Here is a 23,384-nt window from a genome sequence, read left to right as displayed (position 1 = left end):
TTTGGCCCTTGCTATACCTAATGACTATGCTATCATAAGATGCGATAGAAACACCAACCAAGTGAAGGGAGGCGGACTTGCCCTCCTCTTCAGAAACACTTTTAACATTAGAGTTATTCAGGACGTTCAAATTCCCTCTGCCGAATCCCTGTCCGTCAAATTGCCACTATCACCTAATCACACAGCAACAGTTCACCTTATCTACCGACCACCAGGACCCATTTCCTCATTCATAGAGGATGTTGTATCCCTTGTTTCCACTGACACCAAACCTAATTCACAAACTATCCTACTTGGGGACTTCAACCTTGGTTTTACTGACCCCACAAATAATAATGCCCATGATCTAGCTAACGACCTATCAGACCTGGGTCATACCCATATTATTCATGAGCCTACTCATATTAAAGGAAGAACATTGGACTGGCTCACCAACCTCAACTGCTCAATTGATCTTCTTTCCAATGATCCATGTATCTGGTCTGATCATCATAAAATAACCTTCTCCATCAAAGCCAACACACAACACCCTGCTCCTATCATCGCTCCAGCCACCCGCACTAGAAATAAGAAAGACATCACACCGGACAAACTCCTACCGCTATTACTTCCCCTTCTTGACAACGTGGCCACTTCTGACCCCACAGTCCTAGAAGACATTTACAATCAGGCAATACTGAAAGTCTTGAATACCATAGCCCCGCTAAAGCTGCGGAAACCTAACCCACAACGTCACCTGAATACCTGGTTCACGCCGCACCTCAGAGAACTACGTAAAACTAAGAGAACTGCAGAAGCACATTGGAAAAATTGCCCCTCAGTAAATAATAAAAATGAACTAACTTTAGCAACTTCAAGCTATAAAGAAGCTATGATACTTGCCAAAAAGGACACCTACAACAAAAGTGGAATCTAACACAAAAGAACTTTTTAAGATTCTAAAAGAATTAGAATCCCCTATTGCCCCCATTGATAAATGTGTCACAGATGCACTTTGGTGCAGTAACATCCAGAAGGCAATTCTAGACAAAATAGCCCGTTTACAATCTAAAATCAATGCGAAAAAAGACCTGTTACTCGCCGACCCTGAACACAAACAACCACCCAATAAGTCACCTACCTTTGAGCCAACCTGTAAACCATTCAGTTTCTCACCCCTCTCAACCTGGGAAGTAGAAAACATCATTAGGAAACTCAAACCATCTAATTGCCAAGGCGACACTTGTCCTGCTCCGATTATCAAAGCAGCAGCTCATGAATTGGCACCATTTATTAATAACCTTATCAACGCCTCCTTCAAAACGGGAGTAGTTCCTGATAACTTAAAAGACGCCTGGGTCATCCCACTAATCAAAAAACCCACCCTCGACCCAGCCAACCCGTCTAACTATAGGCCGATAACAACTGTACCTTTCTTACTAAAGATACTAGACAGAGCAGCCTATCTGCAAATACAGGCGTATCTAGAAACAAACAATCTTTTGGGACTAAGGCAATCCGGCTTCCGACCTAGGCACGGCATGGAAACTGCCCTAATAGATCTCACTACGCAGATTCAAATTTTAAAAGACAATGGCAAACTAGCACTGCTCTTATTGTTTGATCTGTCGGCAGCTTTTGACTTGGTCAACCACCAAACGCTTTGCCACCACTTGAAATCTGCAGCTCACTTCTCCAATGCAGCCACTGCCTGGATCAGCTCCTTTTTGGCGAACAGAACCATGAGGGTCTTTTCTCCTACTGACCCGGCTGAACCCTCACCAGTCCCTTGTGGTGTCCCGCAAGGCTCTTGCGTGTCCCCTACGCTCTATAATGTATTTACAAAGCCTCTTTTCGATATCCTTGATTATCTGGGTGTCACGTATACAAATTATGTGGGTGACACCCAGATACTCATTCCTATCTCTGGCGACTACGAAAATGATAGCAAAACCCTCAATGAAATATACACAGTAATACAAGCGTGGATGGCATACCATGGACTTTGTCTCAATGACGAAAAAACTGAGTTGATCATCCTTGGCACTCACGCTAAGCTAAAAAAGCTAAATACTGCCTTCAAATCGTTCACTATTGATGGTAACCCCATCCTTGTCTCTAACAATACTAAAACCCTTGGTATCTACCTCGATGCCACATTATCCTTCACTAAACAAACCAATGCAGTAGCGTCATCAGCCGCCTACACTTGTAAACTTATTACCGCATGCAGACCGTTTATTTCCACACCTAACTGCATTACTCTTGCTAGAACGTTAGTCTTGTCCAAAGTAGACTATTGTAATGCCCTCTACCTAGGCATTAGCCGCAAAAATATTCACAAACTACAAGTAACGCAAAATAACGTCATTAGGGCAGCCCTCAACATCCCTAAGAAGTCGCATATCTCTGAGACGAGACGTAACCTGCACTGGCTCCCAATAGAGCACAGAATATCCCTCAAAGCTCTTGCCTTTAACCACAAAGCCAGGACCAACCTCGCATCATCCTACATCTCTAATCAACTTACCCCACACACATCTTGAAGACCACTCAGAACAGCTCAAGTTAACACCATGTCCATACCGAGGTTCATACTCCATTCCTCGGGAGGAGTCAGCTTCCCTGTATAAGCCTCAAAGCTTTGGAACACACTACCTGCTCCAATCAGGTCTATAACCTCCTTCAACCTATTTAAATGCAACACCAAACGCTGGCTTCATGACCTGGACACATCGACAGCTTAACATCCTTGAGCTTAGATTTATCACCTTCCCATTGTACATTTTGTAGATAATATTACTGTCTGTCGCACCTTTGGCCCACCGCCTTAAATTGCAACTTGTATGCCTGTACCTGTAATATCAATGTATGTATTTATTCGTAAACCGCAACTATTGTAACCGTTGCCTTCTGCTTGCTAATGTAATTGTACTTTTATGTAACATATTCAAAAAACGTACGCGCCCGTATGCCCCTGGGCCTGGTTGCGCTTTATAAATAAACCAAATACAAATACAAATACAAAATGCGGGGAGAGAATGCAGAGGTTGTGCTGTAGTTCCTGATAAATACTGGAAACCTGGAAGCTGAAGTCATATCGACCACTGGAACAGAAAACCGAAGAGGATGACAAAGGAAAAGCGGCGGAGATGATTTCCAGCGACCGGAGAGCCTGCTGTGTAACCAGAGCCTGGTGCAGCCCTTCCTTCCAATCGACCTGGGGTCTCCGAAACCGAGGACCTGAACCCAGAGCCTAGTAAAACCCACTAGACTCAAGAAGACCTGCATTTTGAGCCACACCACAGGTTGCTGTGACGTTTTTGCAATACCCCAATACCCAAGGACCTCCAGCCATCGTGCCGTGCACAGTCTTCTGAATTCCACATCTTGCTAAAACTTCGTGGGTATCTTGGTGCATCTCCAGAGACACGAATTGAGTCTGAAAAGTCCCCTCACAAGAGTGCTGGATCTTTGTAACAATGAGAATTTAATTGGGAAATTCTGTCTTTTTCTGTGCTCCTTGAAAAGGCACCAAATCCGCAGAACCACATTCAGCCATGAGGGAAGTCTTGCCTAGAGCCTTCTTCATCGATCCCTGCTGCAAAGTCCCTTCTGAGGTCTTGTGTTCAGTCTCCAGGACAAGGAATCCACTGCGCAGGTATTTGGCTGCAGTCCCTGAAGTTCTCCTGCTGCAATCTTTTCTTCATTGCTGAGGTACTGTGTTGGCTTGGGTATATACTTGCCGTAAGCCTTTTGGGATTTCTGTGTAGTCCTGGGTTGTTTTCTGTGATTGGGAGGTCCCCCGTCCAGTGCACCCAGACCCACTTCTAGAATCGTGCTGGGGTGTCACCTGTGAAGCACCTGGACCCTCTTCTCACTCTAAAAGTAAAGTACTCACATGTTTGCCCAGTTTTCCTAAGGAACTCTGACTTTTGCTACTAAAGAACTTATTCTAACATGGCCTGTTGGTCACTAGTCCTAGTGACCCCCATTCTGCCATTCTGCCACTGAGATTACTCGTGCTCCAAGAATACAGGAAAGATTTTGAAGGGATTGGGACTTCTGCCTAGAAAATAAATCAAGTGTTTTACTTACTTGTAAAGAGTTGGTTGGTAACTGTATTTCTAAGAGTGAACAGTTACAAAATTTCTTACTGATCCTGAATGTGTGATGCACTATTCTTAAAATTATGGTTAACATCGTTTCTTCCTTAGCCACTGTTTTGCCAGTCTAATATAAAGTAGATGTGAAGGTGTTTTACTCTCCTGTGATTAGGTTGTGTTGGTTTCAACAGATTATTCCTGTAGGGTAATTGCATGAGTGTCCTCCAACGGTTGGTATCACCAGGTTAGTCCTGTTAGGATAACTGTATGAGTGTCCCCCAACTAGGTATTGCTTCCCCTGGCTTGCAGATAGCCTGTCCTTAATAAGTCTGTGTTAGGTTGTTCCCTACCTAGAATAACAAGTGTGACATTGGGTTTTACTTTCTCCTTCATTGTGAAGTTAAAGTATGTAGGTTTTACTTACCTTGTATTAGCCGTGTGCCTTCCAAAACAAGTTATCAGAGTTATTGCTTACCTCAATCTGGGGTTCCCCAATTTCAAAAGCATCTGTAATTGTATATTACATCCTTAGGTTTTACTCACCTGGTATAACTGTATGTTATGACAAAAGTAGTTACAGGTTTCTACTGCGTATGGATAAGTGTTTCACTATGCAACAAAAATATATTGTCCAGATGACTGTTTATGTGATTTGTTCCAAGAGTCACGGTACAACTGGAAGCATCGACTGCCCTTGTATTACTGAATGTAATCTGAAAGTAACCATTGGTCTTATGCTCCCAAAGAATAGGCTTGACCCATACTAAATGTGTATAACAAGGTTTTGACTTCCCTAGAACTACTGTTAGGTGTTCCAAATAAGGTTAATACTTGGCTCTGTGTGCTTTCAAGTATAGTGTTGTGTTTTTATACTGTGATTTCTTATAATGTTTTAGTACTCATTTACCCCTAGATTTATCTGGGCCTACCTGTATTTAAATACAATCTTTATGTTTACAATACATAATGTTTCAGTGTTTTCAGTGTTTTCTTTGGATCATTTTTATTACAATTTCACTTGCACTGTGTCTACTGCCCTCTCTCCCTCCTAAAATAAGCCTGGCTGCTCTGTCTATGCTACCCTGAACTCAGGTGTTACAGCCTTATGCTAAGAGTGGAGTCTTGTACTGCCTAAGTTGAATGGTTTTGCTATGTCCTTAGTTGGACTTCAGAAAAACTGTCCTAACAATGCCATGCACAATTGCAATTGTGTGTGAGCTTAAAAGGCAATGTGCTGCAGGGTACACAAACGGTTATTTCTCCCAACATGAAACTAACCTTCAGCAATTCCCTCTGCTGCCCCGAAGACACAGGCCTGCTTGTCATCATCAATCTGGGCCATTACTTAAAAATACAAGAAAGAAATACAATTCTTAGATTGAAAACACAGTGGAAAACTGATAAAGGCATTTCTGTTCTTGCAGCAGGAATGACCTTGAGGCCACAAGTCCAATAGAATATCCATTAGTGTTGCTATCATCCTTTGAAGGAAGAAGCAAACTTAAGCACAGACCAGGCTTGGTGTAGTCACATGTCTAAGAAGAAATTAAACTTGGGAGCAAGGATGGGGGTCGGAGTGAAAGTGGCTTGTGAAGATGCAGTTTGATTAAACGGGAGAAATAGATTTTATTGTATAAAAAGGGCAGCATACATGTCACAACAGTCATTCCAGCTTTTATTAAAGTTGAGTGCCACCCACTTTTAACCATGCTAAAATGATTCTGGTGTGATAAAAAATAACTAAAGTTATTAATGAAAATGTGATTTGGGCCTTCACTTGATTCCGAGAGATATGAAAGATGGTATGAGCATGCAGGTAATAATTAACATGGGAACTGTAAAGTGGCATATTTTTCACTGATATGGCACCTGAGTAAATGAAGAAAAACTATATCTATGCATAGGAAGGTTGTGCTGACTTCAGACTAGCCTTATCGGATTCCCCTTAGAATGCAGTTCTTACAATTATATTAATATATGTAAAGATTTGAAAATTGAGGGTACTTGCCATTTTGAGAGATTTTTGAGTATAAAACAGACAGAGCCCACCTGTCAAAGTGGGATGATAGAGCTTTCTCCTCCCACAGCCATCCCAAATCAATCCCCCATCCCCTTGTCCTATTAGCACACAGGTGGGAGGCAGGTAGTGAAAATCAACCAATACCTTTTGCGAGAATCATGACATGTTAGTGATGTAATTTGCCCTATAAATGGATCAGTTTGCATTAGAACTGGACTTCTTCCACCAATTCCGAGTGGGAAACCTACTGCTGAAACCTGGCGAGAAACATCCCAGCAGAGAGGCCTAAATCTTGCATGGGAGACAGGAACCAGGAGAGATAGAATCTGATTGGGACCCGTTGGAAGATTCAGAGGAGATCCTGACTGACCCCTTGCTGTCCCTGCGGTGCCCTGATGATCCCTGATGCCCATTTCAAGGCCTATCCTGTAAGTAGATATACCCAAAGCGATTGGTTGTGTAGGACTGATATTTTTCAAGTATTGTTCTAGTTATTTCCCCATAGAAAAATATCCTGTTTGTCTGTGTAGATCCCTAGGATATTTAATTAAAGTAAATCAATTAATTCCCCTATAGTGATCACGGGAAAGATTTGCCAAAAGAATCAATCCCAAAACCCTGTTTCCAAGTGAGTGCACAGGGTGCAAAACAAAATTCCCCACTGATCCCCTTCATTTCAAATCAGAAGGGTGAAGCCTGGTAGTGCCTTTGCATGTGCATGGGGCAAAACGAAATTGCCCCTTTTTACCCATTGTTTTTCTTTCTTTCATATTGTGTCTGTGATTAAAACCCAAATCCGATGTTGCCTTTGTGTTCCCACTCTCTGCCTCTTCCATTCAGAGGAGTCAAGTCTAATTGATGTTTGGCGGGTGTGGGTCGCTGGGAGAAAAGTATAACCCAAATCAGCGATCACTGTGTGTGTTGAGTTGTTGTTTTCCTTTATTGGTTGGTGATTTAAAAGGAAATAATTGTGACTGCATATCTATGTGTTGATGCTTTACAGAAGTGATTTTTTTTCTGTGTCGCCAGAGCATTGGTGGCTGTTGTTAACCTATTTGTGAAATTTGGTTTAAATACATTAATAAATATATATACAGAATACATACCGGCCTGGTTTCTAGTCCATTGTGGCACTGAGTACTTGTTTGGGGTTGGGTGCAATACAGGTTGGAGGCCTTACCACATTGAACTTTAACAAAAACCAAAAGTGCTTTATTGGGTGCCACATTCATTGTGGGGAAAGGAACTCCCTGAGTGGAGTGTGACCGCGTAATAAACTGCAAAAACACGTCAGTAGAAGTGATAAAGGGGATGCTACCTTATTGTATCAATATATTTATTTATTTTATTTATTGTGCATTTGTAAGGTGCTTATACATCAACTTTATTGTTTCAAAGTGCCCACAGGGCAACAGGGAGGGGACATGGGAATCAAGAACAAATACAACATTGAAAGATAAAGGTGAACCTATTAGGCCTTTTGAGCATTCAGAATGTGCAAGTGCAGAGTAAATAGAGAAGGGATGAGGGAGTGGTGGGGATAAGAGCTAGGTGCATCAAGAGCTGTGACATTGGCAGCTACAAGTGCCTAGGTGGAGTGACCAGCCACCAATAAATAAGTGCAAGCCTGTGCTGACATAGGCCAGTGGGTGTCAAGGCAAAGTGCTAGAGGAGGGGATGCTGTAGGCGATTGGGTATGGGAGCCCAGGACTCGGGAGGACACCCGAGGGCCCTGGTCACCAATCTCAGTAATTGTGTGATTTAACAGAGGAGGGAGGAAAGGAATGAGTAGGTGAAAAGGAAAGTCTTGAGGAGCTTCCAGAATCCGAGGAGATCAGGCTCAAGACAAAGAGGAAGGGGAGGCTATTCCATAGGAGGGAGCCTGCTGAGGAGAGATATTGGCCACCAGCTCACTGTTTTGTGAAGCACTTAACAAACAGAGAGTTGGTGCCGGAACAACGTAAAGATCTGGAGGGAAAGAATTCAGTGAGAGCAAGTTGTAGATAACGTGGCACCTGGACACAGACAGCCTTGTGGATGATGCAGAGGGATTTGAATTTCATCCTTGCAGCAAACGGTAGCCAGTGCAGAGCTTTTAGGGCTGGATAGATGCAGTCCCTTGGCTTGAGGCCAAGGATAAATCGTGCAGCCCTATTCTGGATTAGCTGGAGGGGTTGTAGAGAAGATGAGGATACATTAAGGAAAAGGCTATTGCACTAATCTAGCCTAGAGACAACCAGAGCTCTAGAGACATTGAACTTTTGGGGGAAAGTGAGGAAAGGAAGAATTCCTTTGAGGAAGTGGAGTGGGAAGTGGGCCTTCTTGGCATGTACCTGAATGTGAGGGATGAAGAAAAGCGAGGAGTCGAAGATGATTCCAAGGTTTCCGGATTCAGATGAGGGAGAAGGGGGAGAACCCATAGAAGATGGCAGAGTGAGGGGCAGAAAGAGGGAGCAGGAGTCCCAATATGAAGAATCTTAGTCTTGCTGGCATTGAGGCATAGATCATTGGAGGTACACCTGGACTTGATGGCAGAAAGGCCATCAGACATGATAGAGGAAGTATGAAAGTAATCAGAGGGAAGTTTGAAGAAGTGTTGCTTGTCATCTGCATAACACTGGAAGTCTGGGGAGAAGGTGGAAATGATGTGTGCAAGCGGAGAAAGGTTTATTTGGCAGCAGATACAGTTGCTGAGGAGGCTGTCTCCCCACAAGGAAGACATTTGTTGGTAGATATAGAGATCTATTTAGATCTACCTGTGCTAGCTAGATGACTATGTAGTCATGGCTACTACTAGTCCATCTGACTACCATTCTGTGCAGCATGTGGAAGACTTGCAGGAGATACCCAGTCTTCAACCGATTGACGTGGCTTTGGTGTATGCCTTGGAATAGACACATGAAGCTTCAGATTGTCAATGGCTCCCTGGAATGTGTACTTGGTGTGTGTGTCCCATTGTAGCACATTATCTCTCTTCTTTTGGGAGTATTGTATGGTGCCCAAAGATCAGTCTTCAATGTGGTCTTCTATCACCCGTGTAAGGCGAAGGTTGTGTTACTTGACAGCATGGCTCATGTCTCTGTGTAGGTAGCCACATGATGATGGATATTGACCTACACACTGGTCTTTGAACAATGACTTACCAAGCTGAACACAGTCCTTGTATCAAGCTTTCGGCAAGGGCATTGATACCAAACTGGCTTCAAATAACCGTGTCAGATATGATCATCAGAATCATTTACAGTATGGTGTCAGATGTAAGTGGGCATTTCACACCATTTGAGTGTTAGTACTGGTATAGCCTCTCTGGTTGTAGTAGGCAAATACCTCTGTGACATGTTTTTGTTTGTGCCATCAATTGCACTGATGACCATCAGGAATTGGCAGTGGCATAGAAGACATCCTTGGTGGTTTGGATGTCCTGTGGGGAGTGTGGGCTGGAAATATATCATTGCACATTTGTCTTGAGCACCTCTCTGACTTTCCATACTGCTTTGCTTACAGTGGTTGGGATATGCAAGCGTGCCTCTTACAACCCATTTCAGTGAGCATAGGACATTGAGCACTTTTGGCCCAGCTGACCTGGCATGAGGGCATTCTCCTTGGGGTGTGAAGTCATAGTCTATCACAAACAGACCGTTTTGCACAAGGTCCTTACTGAGTTACTATCCCTGTATGCATTCACATTCAGCATACCATGCTGGTAGTCTGTGCTTGTGGATATTTCTATGCCGGTATGCTCTCCTCCTGTTGTCCAACCAGGAGCTTCAGTTCCGTCTGTTCAATGTTGTGATGCTGTCTTGTTGTTTATATAGTTAGCATGGTGGCATAAGCTGTAGAGTGGATGTGGGACGTGCAATCCAGGTCATATGAATAATCTAAGAGTGGGAGAGGATTGCTTCATGGGAGAGGACGTGCATTTATGCATGTGTTTCTTTCGGACGTGCACTGGGAGAGGGGATTCCGATGCTATGTGGATACTAACATGCATTGTTTTTTGCTTTTGGTTGGGGAAAATGCATATGCTTTCTTAACCGATTCATCCCACTCATGTTCTTCAGTTTCTCCAAAGCTTCTTTGTGTGTTTTGACATTCAGCTCATATTCATCAACATGACAATATTTGCCCAAGTATAGCTGCATGGGTGCCACCATTTGTTTCCTTATCATTCATATCGTATGTGTTGTGTCCCTTGAGTGATGTCTGTATTTATTTATTTATTTTATTTAAGCATTTATAAAGCGCTCTAAGCCCAAGGGCATCACAGCACTATAAACAGGATAGGGGAGAAGGACGGGAGTGACATGATGTAAACAACAGCACAGATGAGAGACTCAGTAAGTTACACAAATGAGTCAGCTCAATGTCGGGCCTTGTGAGAATTACAGTGTTTTCAGATGTTTTCGGAAGACCCAGTAGGATTGCTCAGATCTTAGGGCAGGGGGTAAAGAGTTCCAGTTTTCGGAGGCAATGCCCGGGAAGCTTAGCCCTCCATATCGCTTTAGCCTGAATCTTGGAATGATGAGCTTGTGGGCGTGGCGGAACAGGTGGGTCTGGCAGTATGGGCCTTTTTAAGTTTGTCAGACAGGCAAGTAGGTGCGTAGGCGTGTCTGCCTCCAAATGTTGGGTGTTAGTTCCTGTTGGTTTTCATTTAGTAAATAGCCCCTGTGCATGATTACAGTTTAATGCTTGTTTTTGTTATCATGTGTGGAGCGAGACATTCAGTGTTTGTTGTTTGTGTGGTCAGTTGCATTTTCACAGACGACATACTTGCTTTGACCTGTGAGCGCGAATATTTCGAAGAGGTGATATTCACTCGATTATGTTCCTGTGGTGGTTGGGTAACTACTGTTTGATCACAGACTGTGGTCTTCCGAAAGGCCTTCCACCCCACAACGCTAGGGAGCCATAACAAGGCTGTAGGCGCTATACAAATATCAAATACCAGAACATAACATATGGGTTACGGCTTTCCTTAATTGTGCAGTCGTAAGGGGTGAACATTCTGTATCCTTAAACTCGGAGTCACTGTTTAGGGATTCACTAGTCACACTTTTTGTCAGCTCTTGAGTTCATTGATCTGCCCCATGCGTCTAATGAAACAGAACACACATGTGTATGTCATTTATGGGGGCTCTGAGCAGCCCTCATGAACACCTCAGCATTGTTAGATTTCCTAATTGAGTTTAACTCTAAGTTATACAAAGGTGGCCATTATATAAGATATTAAAATGGCACTTCTCTGGATCACAAACTGTGAGCATCCGGTGTAGTAACAGCCCATCTATACATGCAGACACATGCAGACCATACAAGGAAATAAACACAACAATATGCTTTTAGTTTTTTATTGTTAAAAAAACATGTTTTTCCCAGTTTCAAACTGTATTTGCTCTACACAAACATTTTTTATAATTTTCCTTTCTTTTTTTATTTAAAAAGTCAACCTATTTATTAAAAGACAAAAGCTAATTAGTTACACTTTGTTGAATGTAAGGGTGACACTGTTAGTGCAACGAGTACATCGTTTTCTGGTGGATATGCAAATACACTTTGGTAGTTTGATGTGGGAGGTGGCCAAATGCATGCCTGCACCTCATCAGACCCTCTTCACCTGCATGCCGTGTCTGTAGGTAGCCATAGCACTTTGTTAAGTATCTATACTCCATTTGCCTGGGATACATTGTTCAGGTTTGCTCCTGGCTATTCATGTCCCGAACAGATCTGGGTTCTCCAAATGTGTCCCTTTAGTAACATGGAGGTGGAAAAAAGGCATGTGCAACACTGAACATGGTCAGACTCGAAGCATTATGCACCACAGTACATGCACATTGCACGTCTTGTCATGTGGATGTACAGTAGCGTGACCACGTGCATAATGCCCCTAGGAGAAGAAGCTCAGCGACTGGAGAGTCTCCATCTTAGCAGTAATGGTGCTGATGAAAATAGCATTCGTCTTCACTCATCCCAAGGACAGGCATGCGACTATTCTTTGTTTGATCTCATAAAGCAGATGTTTAACCACACAATGTTGGCCAATAGCAAGGCAGCGTAGAATATCTGAAGGCTTCTGTAAATCAAATACAAATCCGATATATGGCTTTCTCGAAAACATGTAAACAATCTTTTTTCATAATTTAGCATGCTTTCCTTTTACCAGTTTGCCTCAAAATGAAAGAAGACATTTGTCAATAGGCCATTTTGAATTGTTATCCGGAGAATCCGGTGTTTCACAGATCATTAAACCATGCTGAACATATGGATGGACGAAATCTCATTTTATAATTAAATGTACTTTCCTGGTGCAAACTGTAATTACTTCCAGTTTCTCAAGTCCAAAGTACTAACAGTTAAAGAGTAAATCATTCTTTGATAATTGTGTGACCTGGGACAATCCCATGATAAACCTATGTTGGAGGATACACTTGGTTAATATAAGTGGTATTTAAACTGTGGGGCTGGACCCAATAGGGAGGCCTGAAGGCGGTCCATGAGAGGTTGAGGCTCTTTAAAGTGGGTGTATAGTGACTGCTTTTAATTACTAAGAAAAAAACAAAACATTTCTGGCATTTGGAGGTGTAGAGGGCAACAACAATAATTTAACTGCGGGGAAGAGGGTTCCGCATAACAGGTTGGGATACCACTGATATATGAATCTGGTTAGCCGAATTCAAGGCTTAGCCATCACTGGAAGTATTGTGCAAATATAAACTAGTTCAAATGCCAAGCCTTTGCTCCAGGACAAGGTCTCTATATGGCAGTGTTATGTTATAGAAAGCTTGTTCAGCCCAGGGTGACAGCCTTCAAGGATTGAGGCATACGTGTCTCACACTTATGTGGAAATGCTAGTGCAGTATATTCTGAATCCTTGTGGTTGGATAACTGGGGTATTCTGAGAAAACACCAGTGACTTTAGCTAATTTGCATACCCACAATGCATTGACCAACTGATTTTGAACTGGAAAGTCCAGTAATTGCTACTGGGTGGTGCTTTAATGTCTGTGGCTTTGCTGAAATGGGTAATTTTGTTTTTACATTTCAGATGGTATGAATATTTGTCAAGCTTTTTAAACCCACCATACCGCCATAACTTTGCTGGTATACATATTTGCAAATATGTTCACTAAAGCATTATTTTCGAATCAGAGGGAATGTAGTGTTTGAATTAGAACAGGGATGGCTACTGGATGTCTCTGTTGCATATATGGCTCACTGGTTGACATTGATGAGGTCTACTGTCAGATTTCAGATAAAAGGGCCTCTACCTACTTTTTAAGGAGGCCATAACGTTCATACCCACATGCTCCAATGACAAAGATGTCAGGATCCCTAATACGGGGTAAATGGTGTGTCTGATCTTCTGCATTCTTGAGGGTCATCTCTCTTAGGTTGATGAAGCTATACATAAACAATTGCTGCCCTATACAACAAAATCAACTTTCAGAAAATATTCATTCATGTCTTCATTTACATACAATCCATATGCCAATTCCCAATGAAGGGTAGCTTTGAGAATGTTTTAGTGGGAGTAGGCACCGGAATGATGCCGTCTCAGTATATTAGAACAGGTGCATCACTGATTGGGTTGCAATACATCAACGAATGCCGGTCAATGTATCACTCTGGCACCTTCTACTCCTATACCACGACAAAGGGGTCCCCCTAGGGTCAAATAAATAACCTTTAACACCTCAAACATCATATTTATGTGTTCATATTGATATGGTCGGCCATGAAAGTTTTATCATATTGGAGGTTTTTTGTTTCGTTTTAGTGTAATTGTTATTTTTCATTGTATATGTGATATAAACTAATGTGTTAAAGTTGTATAATCTACACATACAAATGAATACATAACATAAACATGTTTGCGTCTGAGTTATTATGGGTTTTTTATTGGCCCATAGGGAACATGTATCATCATTTAGTTGGCATTTTCCACAGTTCCTGGTGGGGTTTGAGAAACTTGTGGATCCCTAGTTTTTTTTTTTGTTTTTGTTCAACACCCTACTCCCACTAAGCATCTCTTCATGAGCAGCTGTGATATGACAGTGATGTAATTACAGAGATGGATAATAAGAGTATCCGGTTCTAGATTGAATAAAACAAATACATACACACATGAATCCTAGTGACACTGCTGTGCAGCCTTCCACTCGTTGCACGCTCGAGGCCACGGTTCCTCAGAAGTTCCAAGGCAAGCTTTGCTAACGAGATGCTATTGCCCAGGTCTAGCAAATAGATGAGCAGATGTCATGAGAAAGAACAACAAAATACCATTTATTGTATAGAGTTTGCTATACCGGAATATTCGTTCACTTTACCCATGAGTAACACACTTGTATCCACGCATTTTAAGAAGAGAAGAAGCACGGGCCGCGAAACCTCATAACAAATACCTCATTTTGAATTGTAACACATATGCATGACGAACTGCAGCTGCAGAAGGTCACCTCTGACGAGTCAGAAACTACTAACAATAAAAATTGTTTACAATACCTTATTTACTGTTACTTAAAATGCATTTTATGAAAGCTAAGAAATGCAAGTCATCTATAGGGACCTCCTATACCCAAGGACTGAGACTTGAGCGCACGCAGTATAATAAGTCTCGGATCATTGTTTACTTGAGCGCCAGGGCATCTCAGCCTCCCGGGGGACCTCAGGCTTAAGAAGAAAGAGTCTGACTGTCAGGTGGGTAAAGAAGCGAGAAGGCGTCCCTCAGAAGAAGTATTCTTTCTGGTTTTCGTGGAGTGTGTGCTGCACGCTGAGCTCGGTCTTCAGTGCTGTTGCTGTCATGGTTTCGTTTTCAGATCCTTTGGCCTGGCTCTTTTTGTATGTACCTTTCCGCTGGTAGACGCGCAAGGCAACGGCGGTTATGCAAAGCAGCACAAATATCACAACTGCGATAACACCTGTGGGATGGAAGGGAGACAGAGACCATTGTAAGGAAGCGATAACGTCACAGATTGAGGAAGTGCTTTGGTACTTCAAAACAGTTGGTTATTACAAGCAGAGAACATGGTCAGGTGGATCTAAATGAGGCATGCCTCTGCTCAGAGGCGTTTCTAGGGGGGGCTAAGGGGGCTATAGAATAAAATCCTGGTCTTTTGGTTGTAGCCCCAGATAGAATCTCAGGAGCTACAACCAAAAGGCTAGCTAGCTCCCAGTCCTGACAGTTCCGACATTAGCGTAGCCCCGGGTCTTTTCCAGACCTACCAACACCATGAGCCCCCATGCACTGTCATTGAATTGCCAGCAAGGTAAACTAGAATCACCTTTTTTTTTTTGCACCATCATAGATTCATAGATGAGCTTGTACAAGGAGTTAGGGTTTAATATTATGAAACGTTGATCAGTGATGAAGAGTGTTCTAAGAGACAGGCCAGAGTGGGCAGCTAGATTGTCACATGAAACGGAATTCTCAAGGAATGGAATATATGTTTCTTCGTGGAATGGCATGAACCATAGAGCACATTCATTGCCAAAACACCTTGTTTCTATTTTTAATCAGCTACCCAAAGGCTCTCCTATCCCTTCAACAGATTGCAATGTCCCTTTTGATGGGGCGGTCCATGGAAAGCGATGATGTGCCGCCTATCTGGGTTGAGGGAATAGGAAAAGAGACTGACCCTCCTCAATACTAATCGATTCAAACTGAAACTAACATAAAACAATAATACTCCAGCCAAAGGCCAGGAGGCTGAGCACGGAAGGAGTTACTGGTACTAAATTGAATTGCTCCGTCACACCTGCTCAGCCCTGAACAATAAAATCACCTAAAAACAATATTTCTAGTACTGCAGGTGTGCCTCTATTAATAGGACACCCTGCCAACCGGTTTTAGCGGGTTCTGCCAGCAATTCAATCCTGCTCCTTCAGGACTCATATGATAATAATTATTTATCAAAAATGGGAGTAGATCGGTCCTAGATACGTAATTAGTGAGACACCAGCTACATGCATTGGTATGACCCATTTATGGGGATTACTTTTAATGTTCAGGTTGTTAGTGGCTCTAATTGATATTGTTGCTTGATTCCCCAGGATGTATTTACACAGCATGCCTCCCAAATTATGCCTTGGTGATTTTTGTGTTTGGGATTGACTCGATGTGCTGATGTCGCATGGCAGAAACTCGAACTAAGAAGGTGGCCTCCATCTACATAACGTGGTGTCAAGCACCCCTAGGTTCCACTGACATTATCTTACTGCAAAAACACATACAAAAATACAGACACACTAAAGGCATTTCACCCAAAAACCCAGAATGCGGACCTCGAAAACACATACTGGAATAGCAAATTGTTTGCAATAACTGAGAGAATTAGGGTCCTTTTGTAACTTTCCCAGGAATGTTGTCACTCTGATGATCATGATTGGGGATGCCCCAATTACAGAGCATGCATGCCCATAGGAGACCTATTAAAAAATATATAAAAAATATATATTTATGTATTTACCGACAAAGATGTTATTACGCCTTAACACCGGTTGAGGCAGGAATTTTTAAAAGTGTGTTAAATAACATTAGGGCACAACCACAAGCATACAATAGTTGCCAATATTAAGCTGATTTAAACATGAACAATGCAAATATATTTTCAATAAAGTGATTGCTCCAATGAAAGTGCCATAAGATGGTCACTGAAGCGAGCGATGCCGGGAGATCTGTGATCTGAACAGAGGGATACTACACCCAACACACTGTTCTGCGTTCCTGGACTTGCAAAATAGAAACGCTAGACAGCAACTATTGCAAATGTGGCCAGTGTCCCAACCTCAGTCTCGTTCAACAGCACACTCAGAGTGTTTCTGGAAGAGAAGAAGGCTATGAACCCTCAGCTGGTCCTGGGATCCTGGGCCAGAAGAGTGCAAAAAGACAGACACAGTCATAGAACGTTTCTGCACATCTCGGGAGGCAAAAAATAAGATCAAGGGTGTGCCATTTTCTTTATAACTGCAGCAAGAGAGCCGACATTAGAAGGTGCACGGTGCCAAAGAGAAATCTATGCATTGGGCCATGAAACACAAACACAACTTTTACTGGGGGTGAAGTGAGCAGTGATATTTGACATATGTGTCGTCAGAAATATGAATGCACTGGCAGAAACGTGTGGGGGTTAATTTTCGACTGAAGTGTAAAAGGAGAGTATCAAAGCAGTTTCCCCTTTCCTTTTACACTCCACATTATTTTACAGCTCGTCTGAGGGGTAGCACGGCAGCGTCTCAAAAGAGCCTTTAGATTTACAAGACTTCCATGCAGGCCTAACCCCAAAGGATTCCAATGGAATACGCCTCTCATTTGCACCTACTACTAAGCTGACAGATTCCATTGGAATCCATTAAAAATCATGTCTGCAAAGCATATCTACAGGCAGTGCTTTATTTCTCCCAAAGTGGAGAAGTTAAGGGTACAATAGGCTCATTTTCATTGAGCTGTACTGTTAATTAAAATTGCAAAAGTCCTGCGTAAGCGTTTTACTCATTCAATGAGCGGTGCACTTCATTTTCAACTTTTTTCATGGTGGAGAGAAGGGGCGGGACATACGTCATGATTCTGCCTCCCCCTTCCTCCCTGCCATGCAACTACTGCAGGATTTGCATCAGCAGACACAAGCCTGATGCATTAATCTCAATTTCTTTGTATCTTCTTTTCCTTAATTTTCATTTTTGCATCTGCATCCTTTGTGGGGCTTTTTTCGTAAATATCGATTCCGGCTTACTGCTATACAATTACTTTGGTCTCATTCTAGCTTTTGCAGCTCCCTATTCATTGTTTTTCATAGTATTCAGTACACCCAACATGGCGGCGAACCTTATCTTTCTCGTGGCCATGTTCGGACCATGCAATTATGTCTCCTCGCATTAAGTCCTCCTTATTTAGTCCTTCTTTCATTTTCGCGGCCCGGGCTGATTCCACTTGTTTATTCCTATCGAAATGCCATCCAGGTAAGACGTTTTTCTACGGCCCCTCGGCCTCCATGATAACTGTAATTAGTGGAATTGCACCTTCCAATCAAGTCATCCACGTCCTCGATCCTCACTAGTCAATTAATTATTCTAGCTTGATCGCGCACAACTTGCTCGCATTAATGTTGCCGACTAACTCTCTAATTGGATTGATTCACCAGTCCTTTCACCTTCTAATGATCAGCTATTCTTTTATCCTTTACAGACTTACCGCAATTGCGAAACTTTGAGGTACGCTTTCCTATTTTCTTTGGTTTTTCGTCCCTTTAATGGCATTCCTGGCAATTTTTCCCACATTATTTTTGTTTTTATTATCTCTTCACAGATGTTTCTTGGCATTGCCCACATAAAAAATATTTTCCAGTTCCCCATTCTAAATCAAGGTAAATCACTCTTCATCTGAATTGTGCAGTCATTAAAAGGGCATCAATATATCTTTATAACTTTTAATTGATTTTAAATGGCAAAGCTCATTTTCTTTGAATGCGCTGCTCCAGTCATTTACATTACCGTATTGTAATTTATACAATATTTGTTTTTTCCCCCCTTATATTTTTTTGGTTTACCTTCATGGAATTTTCAACACTTCCCTTCTAATGAACATCAACCAAATGTGGTATTGTTTCAAAATTTCTTATTTCATCTTATGTATGTTTGTTTTTCACGCTTGATGTTTTTTTCACACAATCTATTTGAATTCTAACTGCATCCATGACAAATGACATAGTTACCTAGCTATACTGATCCTTTTTGTCCCTGCGTACTACGCCCCCAGTTTGGTTTGAATTGTGTAATTGATGGTTTTGCAACTGCTATCACTCTTTAATGGTGCACATTTTGTTTTGAATTCTGATTCTTATCATGATTAGCCTCGGATGAAGAGTCGGTCAAGACTCGAAACACGTGCTATTCTGTGACTAAATCTGTTGCACTTACGGCTACATCTCTCATTAATTCCTTGGACTTCATGCCCTTATTTGCACTCCTTTTTGGCACAGTGTGACTGGGAATTGCTCCTGTTACATTTGTATCTACAACAGTGGAATTGTACTTGGCAGTACTTCCACACTCCCCGGACACCTGCAGCCTTGGTGCTCACTGTTCAATTTTGTCATACAAGCGCTGTGGATTGTGACTTTTTCTGCCAAACTTGCCTCTTTCCTATAATAAACATGATACCACCAGCAAACGTTAAGCTCTTGGTTGTGGAAATGCACCTGAAAATAACCCAGTTCATTTTATCAGCATGGGCTGTTGCTAAGAGATTATTTCATCATTCCTACCTCAGCTAACAATTTTATTTTATTTTCTTCAAGAATGTTGTGTGTGCATGTATGCATCCCTGGGGTAATTTTTAATAGTCTACCCATTTCCTTAGAAAATATTGCTTCATTATAATATGCAATAACATATTCACCAATACATTTTCAAAATAGTTTTACAGATAAAGCTGCAAATACATTTTAAGAAAGATGGACATTTTAATCACAAAGCATAGGTTGCAATATTGGAAGAGCTAATCTTGCATTGAGGTTGGCCTAACTTCCAATCATTATGCGACGAGACCTTGAATTTATGATGCACCATCTTTTTATCCTTGATGCTATAAGACCACTACAGTTGTGACTGGCACATTAAAAATGCTTATTTGCCCTGCCATGGCTGCTAGAGCCCCAATTGCTGCAACTCTTTTCCTCTCTGTGATCCCCACCTGGAAGAAAGGAGTGTGTGGCCGGAGTCTGGGGGCGGGGAGGGCAACCGACTCAAGAATATTGAACCCATGTCTATACTGCATTGATCTCCAGCGAATATGTGGGTACAAGTGGCCCGAAAGTGGTTGCATTGTACTGCACCTGTTGATATGCTTGTTTCTGTACTCACAACATGTTAATTTAAATACAAGTTTCTTTGAAGAAAAAAACAAATGCTTATACACATGGCATAAAATAGAATCATGCATCTTCAGTCCCTCTCCTATTACCTCCAATGATTGCAGAATCACTTCTGATAACATTAGCCAAGGGCTCTCCACCATCTATAGGTCCCGAGTGGTCTGCAGCAGAAAAAAAGAGAAAGGGACATAGATAAACAGAGAGGAAGTATGTATAGGGCTCAAAGTATCATTGATCGCATCATAGTACTATGTTACTTCCAAATATGAAGTCATCTTTGGGGTGCAGTGGTTTTAATACCAAGAAAAAGGTTACATGCAACGTGAGAGCCTCCCTCCTATTTGAGAGAGGGGGCACAGGCCCCCTTAGGACAGCTAAGGGAGGAGGAAATAGTGCCCCATTTAAGAAAGCTCCTTGTTATGCTCATGTCATTGATTTCTTTTTGTTTTCTTTGAGCGACTTTGTTAACTGCAACTCTGAATGTCAGAGGATGGTCTCAGGTGTCTGCTTAATATGTTGATGCCTTGTGGAACAATATAAAACAACTACTAAATAAACGGAATACGATGTTAGCAGTTGTTTATTCCGGTATCCATGACATGTCATATCAGATTTCTTGTTAGATAGCAGACAGCATATCATCCTGCATAACAGCAACTCAGCAAGCTGAAGCTGCAGGTTTCTATAAAAAGGCATTCGCTTTTTACTTACACAAGCATGGAACCGTGTCTGACGCATAATACCCCTCAATAAACCGTCAAGCTGTTGGCCAGCGATCACATGACTATTATCGCATGAGCTGTTATCCTCGCTGGCTGATTACACATTTTACATCCGAAGCTGACACACAAATCCTGCAGCTTAGGCAGCATATTACAAAGTCTTGTAGATTTATTGATTTTTTACATTTTTTTGCATATGTGTACCATCTGACCTAGATTCAATAATGCTAAACCACACCTTTGATCTCCAATTAGGACGGCATGTAATACTAAATAGCTATTATTCAGAGTGAGATGATCATATTGCGTCATACCAAGACCCAGCATCCGTTTACCAGCCACCGCATGAAAAGAGGGCCTCGACACTTCATGTCGACATGGTGTCTTAACTGATGCAATCAAGATCTGATAGCCTGAAGGCCATATGCACACTTCCAACTGTGACATTTTGATGCATATGTATGCCTTACTATATACCTCGTACACACCTAAAGCAGCAGCTCTTCTTTTTCCTTGTCTACAGGTTGTATGCTTAATACTAGGGCTTAAATTCAACTGATATCTCAAACCCTGAAACCAAGCAAGGATCTCATTGGGAAATGGCGAGATACTGCACGCAGATCTCTATGCAGGCGTAGAGGGGGCCTGTTTAAGTATAAGAGGGCACACTTATTGTGCAATCTATTACACAGTATTCATCCAGCCTATAGCCCGCTTACAAACTCTCGAGGGTGCCTTTATCTTTTTCATCACCTTCTCTTGTAATATTTCCACACCAACTGGCAACACACTCCCCAGTGAGAGAAAGGGAGAGTAGTAGAGCACAATCACGACACAGAGAGAGAGAGAGAGAGAAAGAGAGAGAGCAAAAGAGATGCAAGACATAATAAAGAAAATAGAGATAGAGAGGGATAGGGAAACAGAGTGAGAGAGGGATAGGAAGAGAAAGCTAGATGAATAAAGAGCAAGAGAGAGAGGGACAATGACAGATAGGAATAGAGATCATAAGAGGAAAAGATCAAAATATAGATGAAGTGATACATAATGGGATGAGAAATTGAGAACCTGACTAAGGCTAGACAGAAGTAGAAAGGCTAGGATGAAGTAGAAGCACTTTTACAACAGATTAAGATGAAAGACTAAGACTACGGACAAGCAACATGGCTAGGTCTATCACTAAAGATGAAGGACTAGGACTACGGATCAGCAACATGACTAATGGATAAGTCTAGGACTAAGGACTGGATCTTGGGCTATGGGCTAGTAAAAAGACTAAGGAAAACATAAGTACTAATGAGAAGAACTAAGATCAACTAAAATTAAATTAAGGGATTTAGAATAAAATGAAGAAATGGGACAAAAGTGAAGGAATACTGGGATTGAGGAAAGGACTGGAAGGAAGGAGAAAAAGTACTTGCACAAAAGAATGGGGGGGACTGAGCTGGAGGAAAAGGAGGACTGGGATAAAGGTGAAGAACTAGAATGAAAGAGAAGGATTTTGACTAATGACAATTACGAGGACGAAGGGGTTTGATGATGCATGAGTAGATGTTCTGGGATGAAATAAAATGACAAGAAGCATGATGAAGGATAAGGACAATCCGTGGGATAAAGGTCAAGGATTGGAATTAATAATAAGAAGGACTGGTGATGAAGGTGGGATCAATGGGATAAAGGAGGAGGACCAGGACAAATGAGAAGGTCTAGGACAAAGGAATAGAACAAAGAGATTGAAACAAATGAGAAAGACAAGGACTGCCGCCAAGCAGAGGGAATGAAGGAAACAGACTGGAAAGATGGCAAAGAACAGAGAAGAAGAAGGGGAAGCACTAGGAGTAAGGAGAATGGCTGGGAGGAAGGCTGAATATAAGAGCATGAGAAGGACTGGGACAAAGGAAAAAGAGAAGGAGAGGGGCACATAGGAAAGTTTGGAACGAAGAAGGAGAGAGATGGGATGTTGTGGACCAGGACTGTGATGTAGAAGGAGGAATAGGATGAAGAATGTGAAGGGCTGGAACAAAGCTCTGATGTACTGGAAAAAGAGAAGGCAAATTATCGGGACAAAGAAGCAGAAGAACATGGACAGAGAAGGGAGGTGAAAATGGAGAAGGACTCGAACAAGGAAGGATGAAGGATAATGACACAGATTAAAGTGAAGGCTAAGGAATGGGATGGAGCAGGAGAACAGGAACATGAGCAAAGAAGACGGATTAGGACAAATGAGAACAACTCAGAAAAGGAGAAGCACTTGGATAAATTAAAAGGTGAAGGACCGTGTGGAACGGCAGAAGAATGACTGAGATGAAGGTGGATGTGATGTACTAAGGTACAGGAGAAACACTGGGATAACGTATATGAAATGGGACGAATCAGAAGGGCTGGGACAAAAGGAGAAGAGCTGAGCTTGGGTAAAAGAGAATGACTGGGTTGAAGAAAAGGGTAAGGACTGGGATGATGGATAGGTTGGTGTACTATGGAGAACAAGAAAGAGAAGGACTGCTGTGAAGGAGAGGGACTGGGACAAATGAGAAGAAAAAAAAACATGCATGAAGGAGAAGTCCTGAACTTGCATTAAGGAGATGGACTGGGAGGAAGGTAAAGAAGAAGAACAGGGTGGAAAGAGAAGGACTGAGATGGATGAATGAAGCAAAATGACGAGGACTGGGTAAACAGGATAGAAGGATTACTAGGA

General features: G+C 42.1%; 1 protein-coding gene across 1 annotated transcript in view; it reads right to left on the bottom strand.

The window, feature by feature from the left end:
* Positions 1-11,442: 11,442 nt before the first annotated feature.
* The window catches only part of LOC138510185 (contactin-associated protein-like 4), a 2,554,874-nt gene continuing 2,542,932 nt past the window's right edge, over positions 11,443-23,384 (bottom strand). Inside the window, exons 23-24 of the mRNA XM_069625670.1 lie at positions 20,060-20,131; positions 11,443-15,020 (exon numbers count right to left, since the gene is read on the bottom strand). Coding sequence (XP_069481771.1) covers positions 14,827-15,020; positions 20,060-20,131 — 266 coding nt within the window. The 3' untranslated portion in view covers positions 11,443-14,826. The remainder of the gene's footprint in view (positions 15,021-20,059; positions 20,132-23,384) is intronic.

The sequence above is a fragment of the Ambystoma mexicanum genome, chromosome 6p, assembly GCF_040938575.1.
Source record: "Ambystoma mexicanum isolate Mex_15411 chromosome 6p, UKY_AmexF1_1, whole genome shotgun sequence".
Taxonomy (NCBI): Eukaryota; Metazoa; Chordata; class Amphibia; order Caudata; family Ambystomatidae; genus Ambystoma; species Ambystoma mexicanum.
This window is presented reverse-complemented; position numbering and strand designations above follow the sequence as displayed.